This window comes from Sapajus apella, unplaced genomic scaffold (assembly GCF_009761245.1).
Source record: "Sapajus apella isolate SASKATOON/1434 unplaced genomic scaffold, GSC_monkey_1.0 scaffold25, whole genome shotgun sequence".
Lineage (NCBI taxonomy): Eukaryota > Metazoa > Chordata > Mammalia > Primates > Cebidae > Sapajus > Sapajus apella.
In genome coordinates, this window is record NW_022436965.1 from 20,053,359 (window position 1) to 20,066,904 (window position 13,546).

Genomic DNA, 13,546 nt, shown 5'->3' on the forward strand with positions numbered 1-13,546 from the left:
TGTCATTTTGAAACTTACTGATAAACTTCCCCAAGTGCCAGAAAATCGTTAGTGTTTTTTTCCTTTTCTATCTAATTTTTTTTTCTACTATTTTTGCTCCTTTCCCTCAGAAGCCTGCTAGAATAGCAAACATTCACTGACATTTCACAATAACTGGAAAATGTACACTGGAAAATCACATTATGATTAATACAAAGCATGTTTTCCAAATGTACGACTTTAAATTGGGGCTTATATCATAATCAAAGGAAACATTTGTGTGAGTACTGTTCCCGCATTGTTCAGTCTGGGGTGTCCAGGAGTGATTCACTTTGCCCCTGTTTCTAGATCATCTTCCTTGGAAGGGGGTGACCTCTTGCCTCTTGGCAACCACTATTTCTAAGCTGCCAACGTTACTCTCGCCTTATCAACATTCTAACTTCATGGGAAGGGCTGTGGTGAATTTCTGGAAAATGAATAGGAAGTTGTTTTTCTAAACAGCCTGACACTGAGGGGAGGCAGTGAGTCTATAAGAAGTCTGGGTTGGGCAGAAGGCAGAAAACCAGCAGAGTCACAGAGGAGATGGTGAGTTTACTTTTTCTCTGCATGGGAAGTGGTTGAAGTGAGTTGGAGTGGTTTGGGGCTAAGTCAGACAGGTAAAGGTTCACAAAGTAAGGAATAGCAATAGCCATGGAGTTTTATGTTGAATTGCATATTAGATTTTGTGAGTACTTTTAAACCTGCTGTCCACTTTGACCCTTCCTTGTGAGTTGAAGTTGCTATTTCCATTTTACAAATAAAGCATTGTGGCTTACAGAGGTTAAGTGTTTTATCTAGGGTGCACTGTTAGGCTACATGATGTTGGGATCTGGGTCCTGTCCTCTGGCTCCACAGCTGCAGTTCCTCCTACTAGAATTTACAGGGGTCCTCTGAGAATAGATCGTGGTGAACCTGTTACCCCATTTTTCAAGATTGCACTTCTCTCTGGGATAAATAGAAGACTGGGTAAGTGCCCTGGGTCAAGCTTGCGATTGAACAGTTTCTCATCCCCATCCTTCCCCATTCTTTCTGTGAGCCTATGAATCTTCTGGGGCTGATCTGGAATATGCACATAGTTTCCAATTCTGCCCTAAGTCTCAATCTTGTAAATGACTCAGTTTCTTCTTCTATAAAATGGATATAGTAATAATATTCTATAGTTTCATTGTGAGGATTGAATAAGATTTTGCTGAAAAGCATCCAGATCTGAGCCTAGCAAATAGTCAGTGATTAGTAAATGTTAGCCATTATTGTTACAAGAAAAAGAAAATTCTTAGAAATAGTGGGGTTTAGGATTCAGGGAAGATCCAAGGATAGCTAGGCATTTTGAACTCAGCACTGTTATCCTAGATAAGATGCACACAGTTAGACTACTTCTAATTTTTCCCCAAACTTTTCAAGAGTACCCCATATAGTCCCAGGGTTCAAAATCCTGCAGTCTGTGGCTGTGGAGGAACCAGAAAGCTCTCTGTTTTTGAGTACCTTTCTGTAGGACTCCAGAAAAAGTACTGCTTAGACCTGATTTGTCCTACTTTTTTGTTTTATTATAGCGCACTTTTCCAATACTTGTAATGTGGGTTTCTGTGTTGGGAAAAACAGGAATAAGAGTATGATAAAGAGAAGAGGAAGGAGTTTGGGCCTGTCCTAAGTTTGAACCACAATGACATAAGGATATAGACTACTTTTGTCTTATCTTTTTGCATGTCATACTTCTGAACTGGTCAACTTAAATGAATGAGCAGTTCTTCCTCTCTCCCTTCTACTTTCCTTGGCATCCTCCTCTATTTCAAAGGTATAAACTTTTTGGATCATAGAGCTTTTTGAGATTCTGATGAAAGTTACAATCTGTCTTTCCCAGATGAAAGTGAAAACACCCACATAAACACCAACCTTTAGAGACAACCACAGGAGGTTCTCAGACCTCCATGTGGATCCTAGGGTGGATCCCTTCTCTATTGCCTCTGGGTTTTATGTTTAGAAGCCCCTCAGTTGGTACCATCAAAGTAGGCTTAAGCTCTTCAATGAAGTGCTAAGACTCCAGCCCTGGAATTGTTTTTGGTATTTCAAAGACAAGACCTCTTCCCTTTCCTCTGAACACATTTGGCCCCAAAGATTCAGAAACCTCACATTACCTGTGTAAGTTCTGCTGCACTCCAGCCTGGGCAACAGAGCAAGACTCATCTCAAAAAAAAAAAAAAAAAAAAGTTTTAGTAGGCTAAGGAGCAGCTCTGGATTTTCTTCCATTTATACCTTTTAACCATTTTAGCTCTGTGGTTTCCAGTCCTTTCTCTTCATTACTTGTTTTTCAAAATGCAACTAAAATAGTTCAGACTGTCCTGGGGTGGCCACCAGCTCTTAGAATGTGCATCTTCAGAGATCTTTAATTAGAAGCTTATTAATCAAATCCTCAAGAATCAAAATGACTTACTACATAAAAAGCTGTGCTTAGAAAAAACACTGGACCTAACCCTCGAGAGTAGGCACACAGGGGTTTTATAAATGGCATTCAGTATATTGTCTTCTAGGTGTCTAATCTCTTTGATTGAAAAGCAAATCAGAAACTTTATGAAGTCAAATACAGAGCAAATCCTTTCTATTGTAGACATAACTAATCTCTGACCCAACAGACATTTTTAAATTAAAAAAAAATTTAAGTATGGTGTTTTATTTTAAATGCTAGTATTTCACTCCAAATAATGGCAATTAATAGTCTAAATTAAGTGTACGCTTTGATTCTAAGTGTTGCTGTCCCGGGGTCCTTTCTGTCTACATTCGTAATTTGCTCTTTGGCTTAGAGACAACCCCTTTTCTCACTGTATTTTCTTTCTCACCCTTAAGCTGGGCTACTAATATCTGTCCCACCCCATCACCACCACCACCATGCAGAAACATAAGGGAACTAATGTATGAGCTGTAAAAGCTGGTAACACCTGGGCTTTGCTACCAACAAGTTGTATAGTTCTGCATCCTCAATGACTCTCATATTTACCTCCCCCATTTGCATTCCCATTGATGCCAGACCAAACCAGTTCCTCTTTAACTCCCACTGGGACCATTGAAATAACCTCTTTTGCAGTTCAATCTTCCAGATTCTAATTAAAAAAAAAATCATACCACTTTCATACCAAAATCTCTCAGCATTTTGGGAGCCAACTAAGGAGGAAGGAGGATCACTTGAGCCCAGGAGCTCCAGGCCAGCCTGGGCAATATAGTGAGAACTTATCTATACAAAAAATTAGCCAGGTGTGGTGGTGCATGCCTGTAGTCCCAGCTACTCAGGGGGTTGAGGTGAGAGGATCACTTAAGCCCAGGAGGTGGAGGTTTCAGTGAACCGAGATCATGCTACTGCACTTCAGCCTGGGTGACAGAGCAAGACCCTGCCTTCCAGCCCCACACAAAAATCATACCACCATTAAATGCATGTGTTCATGGTGCTTTTCTGTTCAAAACCCTGCAATTAGATCCCTTCTGCCAACTGGTATTTGTGACCCGCAAGATCTGGTCTCAAACTACCGTTTCAATTAACCTCTAGGACCTCCCAATCTTCAACAGGCTGGAGTGCAGTAATGCTATCTTAACTTACTGCAACCTCTGTTTAAGCAATTCTCCTGTCTCAGCCTCCTGAGTAGCTGGGATTACAGGCATGCACCACCACGCCTGACTAATTTTTGTATTTTTAGTGGAAATGGTGTTTTGCCATTTTGGCCAGGCTGGTCTTGAACTCCCGACCTCAAGTGATCTGCCTGCCTTGGCCTCACAAAGTGCTGGGATTACAGGCATGAGCCACCACACTCCACCTCTGTTGGCTTATTATTGCACTTAGAATAAAATCTCATCCCTTGTTTTGGATCCCAAAGCCCGACGTGATCAGTCACTACTCCCATCTCATATTTTTCTCTCCATTGCTCATTCCATTCTGGCCACACTAATGTCTTCATGTTCTTTGAACACACTGCACTTTGCTACCACTTTAAAGACTTTGAAATGGCTTTTTCTTCTTCCTTTAATGCTCTTCTTCCTGCTTCTCACTGGCTGGTTTCTTGTGGTCATTCTTCTCTCCACTGAAGCATTATCTCATTAAAGAGGTCTTCCCTGGTGTTCCTGACCAAGACAGTGGCACAGTCATTCTATCACATAAGTTTCATTCCCTACCTAGCACTTATGGCTATATTCTATTAATATTTTTCATGTTTATTTGTTTAGTACTGTTGTGTAGTTATCAGTGTTTGTTTCATTGTCATCTCTACCAATAGGATGTGCATTTTATGAGGACTAGAATTGTGTTCGTTTTCACCATTTTATTTATTTGTTCACTTAGGTATTATCACTACTGTAAAAATGTGCTCAGTTATAATTATCATGTATTTTCCCCAAATTTCCCTATGTAGCATATTTTTTATCTTACTTTCAGTTATTCCTCTGCCATTATTCATTCATCCATTTATCCATAGAATGTTTATTAAACATTGAGTATGTGCCCATCCATGACTGAGGATTTAGACCTGAGTAAGTCATAGTCCTCAACCTTGAGAAGCTTCTGCCAATAGCTTCCTCCAGCTGTATGCTCACATGTTTGTTGTGCATTTAAGTTGTGGACCTCCTGCTCAAGAGAATACTCAGAAATGGAGATGCTGATTAGAGGACATTGGAAACAGATGACCATAAGGAAGCACAGTAAAGCGGAAGAATGAGAAGAGAATAGGGTCATGGAGGTGGGAACCTAGAGAAACACTTACCTCTGCAAGGGAAGGCAGAGGATTGAGGTAGATTCAGAGGAAGACTCAGAAAGTTTCTCAAACATTAGAGCATAAGAACAACAGAAGAGCTAAGGGAAGCATTTTAGGCAAAAAGAAGTAGTCAGTGGTATTTACCGCTACAGAAAGGTCAAGGAAGATAAGGATGGAAAGTCTTCATTTGGTTTGGTAATAAGGACGTCAGCAAAGAAGTTTGCAGGAACACTTTGATAGGGTGTGGGGCAGTGAGCTGGAGAGTAAAAGGGAGGCAAGGAAGTTAAGAAAGTTTAGCTATAGAGGAAGGAGAGAAATCGGGCAGATGTGGGCAGGAGGACAAAGGGTCAAGGGAGGGACATTGATTCTGCCTTTCTAAAAGCACAAAGCTGTGGTCTACAATGGAGGCAAGGAGAACAGGATCGCCTTGCTGTGGCACTATTCTTGCTAACTTTGTAAGCCACCTGGAACATGGCAAGCCATGGGACACCTACTAGCCTCTGGTACCTCCTTCTGCGAAAAGTTAGGTCAAGGCAATACATTTGCTCCTTCCACTTTCTCTCTGATTCTCTCTTCACCCTGCAATCATTATTAATTTTTATGTTTGTTTTTTAATTTCTTTTGAGAAACAGTCTTACTCTGTCACTCAGGCTGGAGTACAGTGGTGCAATCTCGGCTCACTGCAACCTCCGCCTCCTGGGTTCAAGCAATTCTCCTGCCTCAGCCTCCCAAGTAGCTGGGTCTGCAGACATACACCACCATATCTGGCTAATTGTTGTATTTTAAGTAGGGACAAGGTTTTACCACATTGGCCAGGCTGGTCTCGAACTCCTGACCTCAAATAATCTGTCCACCTCGGCCTCCCAAAGCTCTGGGATTACAGGCATGAGCCACTGGACACAGCCTACTTCTTTAAAAAGTAAAATTAAAGAAAATCATGGTGCTTACTGAAGGCTTACACAGGCACAGGATGTTGTTCTAATGACCTAGTCTCGGACTCCTTCCCAGAAAGTTCCAGTTGAACCAGGCTTGCAGAGAACACTAAAGACCAGCAGAGCGTGTGCATGCTTCTAGAGAGGAATAAATTTCCTCTTGTTTTAGCACTTAACTTGCTTAGTAACACAGGACAGAGTCCTTAGCTCTTTAGCATCCTACATCCAGCAGCACCTTGAAGACTATAATGCAGAATAGGAGCAGGTATGAGGCTTGCCCACCCCAAGCAGGTTTCAGAGGAAAATTGTTACTTAAAGAAGATTTTTAAAGCATCATCCATTCTCCATACCTCCACATAAAATTCTTACAGTTAACACAGAGATTTGAACTTGGGCTCCATTAAACATGGACAGACTTAGTAGGTCATGAACCGTCTGAGATTATCTAAAATATTGCAAGTATGCATTTGTTTTGAAGAAGTCTGACCATGGCTTCTATCAGATTTTCAAAATTCATAAGCCCTGGAAGAATAAGAATTACCGGGTTAACTCTATGCACATTCAGGTGAGCAAGCTTGGGCAAATCATTTATACCCATTGAGTCTCCGTGGTGGGGAGTGGTGGCTGCCCCATCTTAGGCATTCACGGTCTGAAAGACCTACTGCAGAACGCCAGATAAATGCTGAGTTGGCTTGGAAGTGACCTTTACGGTCTCCTACTGCTCTTAAATAACGTGTAAGAGGTGACTCTTGGTATTTGGTGATGAAAAGAAACAGAAAAGTATGTCAGCTTAAAGCAGGGATGCACATTGACTTGCATTTTCGTTAGATGTTATATGCCGTCATCAAAAGCACTGTACCAGTCCTCTAAAACCTTAAAGTGTTTAAAACCAGTTACCTCGTGCTCTCTCACTTTGTCTGTCTTGTCTCGTGTGGTAGAGTTGGTGAGGAAATTTTCCTTAAAAGAAATCTTATTTAAAAGTTTAAATAAACAAACAGGTTAAAATGGAAAACATCTCTTTTTGGAAACTTCGTTTAAGCCAAATCTTATTTAAAAGTTTAAACAAACAAGTCAAAATGGGAAACAGTGGGTAGAGTTGACCACTGTGATGGGAGGCCAGAGCCTCACCTACTCACTCCCCCACACACCCTTGTGAGCTGGGCCCAACGCCAGAAAACCCCTAGAGATACTCTGTGCAGGGAGAAAACCACTTCCACAGGAAAAGTACCATTAAATTTCAAATCGCCGCATTCCTCCTCCAATCTGCCTGACTAGAAATAGAGCACAGGTTCAAAGGCAAGGATTGGGGTTCCTTTATGAAGGCTACATAGTTGTGCTCTTCAGCAGCAATATTTTTGTTCCTATAACTCCAAAAATATTCTGGAACACTTTGCTACTTCTTACATCTTTTGAAATGGAAAGCTAAAATTTTTTTATCCTAAATTTTAAAAGCAAAAGATTGGATTTTCTAATGTATTACAAAAATTAGGCTTTAAAAATAAAATTGTTACATAATTTCTTCACGTTTTTCCAAGGGAATAAAGTACTAGCATCATCTGCAATCCTCATCACTTAAAAGACCACAAGCAAGCTCTTAATAATAGTAAATTTTATATTATTCACTTTCTCTCCTTTAATACTTATTTCTACCCTACTTCTATAGTATTTTGACCTAAGACAATACATTTTAAGCTTAAAGTATTTTCTTGATTATTATACTTCTTTGCAAAATAAAAATGTAATATAAAATTTTAATTTTCTAAAACCATAAGTGTCTATGTGTTAAAATATTTTTCTTTCTGATTGAGTTAGCCTGACAACTACTTTTAGTACACACTTAAATAAACTAAGATGAATATACTGTGAGTTCTGATAAGTAACTTAAACCTTTATATTTAAATTGCTATCGAAAAATCATCTCTAAGACAGGAAGAGCTTTTTCCCTATTTGTTCATGTATCCATGAATGAATATTATTTATCAACAAAATTAGACATGTTCAGCATCAACATTATTCCTATATTTCATTTTCAAGGATTTAAACATGGAGAAACTTCATTCATATGAATAAGTACAGTAAATTGAATTAGAAGTTTTATTATAGCCATGTCTCAATTCCTTGAAGTCCTTCCAAGTTATATGCCCTGAATTATATAGTGATTTACTATCAAAATTTAGTCAAAGCTGACAATCTGATGCTCCCTCAAAGCTGATGAAAGGAAATAAGTGGAAATCACCAGGCTTGAAAAAGGATTTCTTGCAATATCATTTAAAGCATTCAATTCTTAATACCTATACCAATATTTTGAATCATCTGTCATATGAATGTATTTATATCCAGGGCAAAGCCCTAGAATAAATAAGAGATTAGTGAAAGGTATAATTTTTTTCTTGTAAAGTGGGAGAAAGGTGTATTTTAGGCAGAATGTTTTTAGGAAAGTATATATGTGAAAGTTGAGAATCTGAATATAGATTTAATTAACACTCTCTTTGATTGTGAGTCCCTTCGGAAGTCAGCCTTATCCTGGGTTGAAGATTTTTGCTTCAGCATTTGGAACAGCGCATTTTGAAATGTGGTAGTAAGAACAGCTTGTGACACAACACAAGAGAAACAACACAACTCAGAGAAAGTGGAGGCATTAAGTTCGCACTAAGGGATCATCTATCGCTCTACTTCCTGTGCAAATAAACAGCACCATAAATCATAACGTTATGATAGTCTCAGTGTTTAATCATAGGTCCTGAAGAGATTAACAGCTTATAAAAACACAAAATATACCTACTTATCATAGCCAATATTCAGAAGCTCCTAGATGAAAAGTTCTAGGCTTAAAAGATAACTCCACTCTCTGGGACACATCAACTGGTTTGAGCTCAGTTCTCCCTGGTATCTGGTCAGGCTGTAGTCAATAGTGCATGAACACATGCACACACACACTCCATACCATCCCTTGCACCATACATCATCCGTCACTGGGATGTGGCATATGAACACACACACAACCCCACACCATCCCATGCACCCTACATCATCCGTCACTGGGGCATGACACATACACACACACACCCCTCCATACCGTCCCATGAACTCTACATCATCCATCATTGGGGCATGACAAAAGAACACACACACAACTCCACACCGTCCCATGCACCCTGCATCGTCCATTACCAGGATGTGACACATGAACATACACAACCCCACACCATCCCATGTACCCTACATCATCCATCAGTGGGGTGTGACACACACATACACAACTCCACACTGTCCCATGCACCCTACACCATCCATCACTGGGTCATCTCACACACACACACACACACACACACACACACACACACACACATCTCTCCACACCATCCCATGTACCCTACATCGTCCATCACCACGATGTGACACATGAACATACACAACCCCACACTGTTCCATGTACCCTACATCACTGGGGTGTGACACACAAACCCACACACAACTCCGCACCATCCCATGCACCCTACATCATCCATCCTGGGGCATGACATACAAACACACACATAACCCCACACCAGATTGCCACATTTTGGTCTGTGGAAATCTGTAATTTCTATACAGGAGAGGTTTTCAGTAGCAGTCTGGCTAGAATAGTGACAAAGCTACAAATGCATAGCAGATGCACTGTTTTTATGTTGGTGGTAATGTTGGAGTGGCTTTGGAGGGGAGCTGATGTAGCAGCTAGGCTTGGTGATGTCGCATGCTCTATCATCCACAACAGCAATGCAGCACGGATTTAGAAGCCTGGAGGTTAATGAATGTAAGAAGAAAAAAAAAAGATAAAGTGGAAAGAGCTCTTATTTCAAAGTCAAGCTCTGCTACTGTCATTCTGAATATGTTAATTAGATGCTCCAAGCTTCAGTATTTTCATGTACAACATGAAGAAGTTGGACAAGATGAGCATCACTAGAACTTAGTTATCCAAAAACATTTTTTTTTTTTTTGAGACAGAGTCTCGCACTGTTGCCCAGGCTGGAGTGCAGTGGTGCCATCTCCATTCACTGCAACCTCTGCCTCTTGGGTTCAAGTGATTCTCTTGCCTCAGCCTCTCAAATAGTTGGGACTACAGGCATGCACCACCACACCCAGCTAATTATTTTTATTTCTATTTTTAGTAGAGACAGGGCTTCATTATGTTGGCCAGGTTGGTCTCAAACTCCTGACCTCGTGATCTGCCTGCTTCAGCCTCCCAAAGTGCTGGGATTAGAGGTGTGAGCCACAGCGCCTGGCCCCAAAAACACTTTTAAAACGTTCATAGATTTGATGAAATCCCAACAGAAGAGGGTTCATGAGAAACAATAGTTACTATAGATCCAAGGGGAATAAGTTTACTGCATATCTCAAGAAATATTAAATATATACACATGTATATTAAACATTGAACAGTATTGTAGATGTATGTAGAAATGAAAAAGCAAGAAGATAAAACATAGATCAATAATACAAAATAGATGGCATAGCATAACACAATTAGTTGACGCTCTGTACCTCCAAATATAGGTTAGACAACATTTATGTGGGTCAGGAAGTTGTCATGTGACTTCCTACTATTCTTGGGTATGACATACCACTTCTTAAAAAGATACTGTTTTATAATAATAATGACAGCCATATTAATGTGTTTAGCTTTCTTCCATACACATTAAAATGTATCTTCAAATAAAAATATTGGTGGTGCAAAGTACTCAACAAATATTTGTTGAATGAATGAAGAAATGAACTCTGTCTCCAGCCTTGCTAGAGTGTTCATCCAGGGTAGAACTTAGAAGCAGGGCAATGAGAAGCAAGAAGGAACCAGAGGGCTTGAACCACCCGTCCAGTGAAAATTGGCACAGTTGTACTTCAACCAAATGATTATTAACTAGAATTATTTTTGGCCACGTTGGTGGCATATGGATACTAAAAGAAAGTATTCTCTTCTTGTTTCAGGCCAGCTGCCAAAAAGCCATCTTGTACCAGAGATCCCTGAGAGTGGTCTTTGGAATTGCCCAGCTCCTTTGCTTCAGTGCCCTCATCTCTGGTAAGCTTTATGCTAACTTTTCACTTAGCCCTAAGTAATTAGGGTACAGCCCAGAGCTATGTGCAAGAATTTTAAGGACTGTAACCTGTTGGTTTGAGGCATGGGAAAACTGTCCAAGTCCAGATTACTGGAAGAAAAATGTACCCAACACCGTAATATTGATAGAAAGTGCATAGGAAAGAACTTAAAATGATATATCCGGGACCAATTTATCCATTAGGCACAGTAAACACAGACCCACAAAATTTTTAGGGACCCACAAACATGTTTGAATTTCTTTTATAATTATTTTCTTTGAAGTAAAAAAAAAGTGTTTTAATATATAGTGCTATATTCATCTTCTTACCGGTGCAGTTGCAAAATAGAATTTTGAATATGTTAGCACGGAGGAAAAAGCCTACATAGGCAAAGTTGCCTAAAGTCTATGAAAGTCATAATGCAGCCCTGGCTGTATCAGAATAAAGTCTTTAAGGCAAAACAATGCCCTGGAAATGTCAGCAAGGGAGGTACAAGTGTGACTAATCCTCATGCAGGCAGCAGAAGAGAGAGTTGAGTAGAAACAAGCCTTTAAATAAACAGGAAAGAAGCCCATTTCCAGGCCTGATTGCTTGCTTTGTACACCTCTTCATGTGGGAACTGGCCTCTCCTGCCCCGGGTGAACTCCCACAGGCTATGACAGCAGTGCCGTAGTACCTTTACACTTTTGAAGGACACATTCTTTATTTCATTTGGTATCGCAAACACTTGTAGAGAAGGGCTGTTCCGAGCCCTATCTTAATAAGTGAGTATGCAGACATGGAGAAAGTAGAGGTTAATGAAAGAGAAATAGCCAAGAGAAATGGAATGAGTATAAGATTGCAGATCAGGATATCTGATTTCCCACCTTGGCTCTGTCAGAAACCTGCTGTGTTTCACTCATTCAATAAGCATTAATTGAAGGCCTATTAAGTGCTAAACTCTAGGCTCTGTGCTAAAGATCCAAAGCTAAAAAGAAAACACCATCAGAGATTTACAACCTGGCAGATGTAGACTGTATCCAAGAAACAGACATTACCATACATGACAATGAGGGCAACGCAGGCAGGGATGAGGTGCTGCCTGGAAGAAGGAACACAGGGTCCACCTGGGAATGCCATGGAGAATAGGGGGAGTGAAGTCTACCAGACATAAGAGGAGAGGACAACCCGGACAGTGGGAAGGGCATGTGCAAATTCAAGGAAGTATGAATTCTGTTTTGAAATATGGTGGGCAATGAGGCTGAATCAACTGGTAGGCTCCAGATCATAAAGCATATTATTTTCCACGTGAAGAGGTAGAGCCTGCCCTTAAGACATTTTACATGTCATTTAATCTGAGCTTGGGCAAATGACTTAATATGTCTCCTTTTATTCCAAAAAAAAAAAAAAGAGGAGTGAATTAGATGACTTCCAGGGTACCTCCCAACTCTGATATCTTATGATTCCAAATCTTTAACATCAAGGATACTTAGAAGATGATATTTTCCTGTGACTTCATATATACTTTTAACTGAAAGGTGGAAACCACCCCTTTTCCTTCAAACAGCTACATTAGATATAAACTAGTCCAGTTTTGTGTATTCATCTTCTGGTCGGAAGCTCATCTGACTATGCAGAAGCATACTTGGGATCACCTCATTTGGTAAGGGTTGCTAAACTGACACTCCCTCTCCTTTACTCTAGAACTAACAAACCAGAAAGAAGTGGCAGCGTGGACTTATCATTACAGCACAAAAGCATATTCATGGAATATTTCCCGTAAATATTGCCAGAATCGCTACACAGACTTAGTGGCCATCCAGAATCAAAATGAAATTGCTTACCTCAATGAGGTCCTACCATACTACAGCTCCTATTACTGGATTGGGATCCGAAAGAGCAATAAGACATGGACCTGGGTGGGAACCAAAAAGGCTCTCACTGCCGAGGCTGAGAACTGGGCTGTTAATGAGCCTAACAACAAAAGGAACAATGAGGACTGTGTGGAGATCTACATCAAGAGTCCGTCAGCCCCTGGCAAGTGGAATGATGAGCATTGCTTGAAGAAAAAGCGCGCATTGTGTTATACAGGTAGGGCCTTCTCTACTTTGAAATGTTTCTGTTTAAAAAGAAAACATCTTCTCTGGTTGGCTAATGTAACCACCGAGTCAACACAAAGGTACAAACGCAGGACCTGAAATCGAGGCGTAAACTGTTAGTCAATCAGCATTATTGAGCACCTTGAAGAATATAAGATCAGAATTAGAGAAAACTGGCTACTTAAAACTAGAGGGAAATTTTAATATCATCCAGCTCACCTGTCTCATCTTACAACTGATGAAAAGGACACTCACGAGGTTTGTTTCTCAAGGCCGTGGAGCAGGACAGAAGCAAAGTGAGGACCAGAAACCAGTCTCCCAAATTTTAGGTCTAAAGCTTTTGTTCACCCCTGTGCTTTGTATAACAGAGAGTATAAACTGGAAGAAAATTTAGCCCTGCCCCTAGGTGACACAGCTGTGACTAATACCTACGGAATGTCAATATGCTCTAGGCATTGTGTTATTAGTTTATTTAGTTCATGTGCCACTTGTTCATTTAATATTAGTCACCTTTAGCCCTCATGACAACTCCATCAATCAGGCTTTTCCGTTGCTCTTATTTTGCTGATAAGGGAAAGGCTCAGAGCTATTTGTAAGCTGCCCAAGGTTCTAAGCTAGTTGATGGTGGAGCCAGTTTCAAATTCATGTTGATTCCAAAGTTTGTTTTTTAGACATATAAACTACCATATTCTTTGCTCTATATTTTTATGAGACAATTTGA

General features: G+C 40.2%; 1 protein-coding gene across 2 annotated transcripts in view; it reads left to right on the forward strand.

The window, feature by feature from the left end:
- The first annotated feature begins 458 nt into the window (after positions 1-458).
- SELP (selectin P) overlaps positions 459-13,546 on the forward strand; it is a 44,027-nt gene continuing 30,939 nt past the window's right edge. For both annotated transcript variants that reach the window (XM_032291439.1, XM_032291440.1), the window contains exons 1-3: positions 459-564; positions 10,640-10,730; positions 12,431-12,817. In XM_032291439.1, the coding sequence (XP_032147330.1) occupies positions 562-564; positions 10,640-10,730; positions 12,431-12,817 (481 nt within the window). In that variant the 5' untranslated portion in view covers positions 459-561. The remainder of the gene's footprint in view (positions 565-10,639; positions 10,731-12,430; positions 12,818-13,546) is intronic.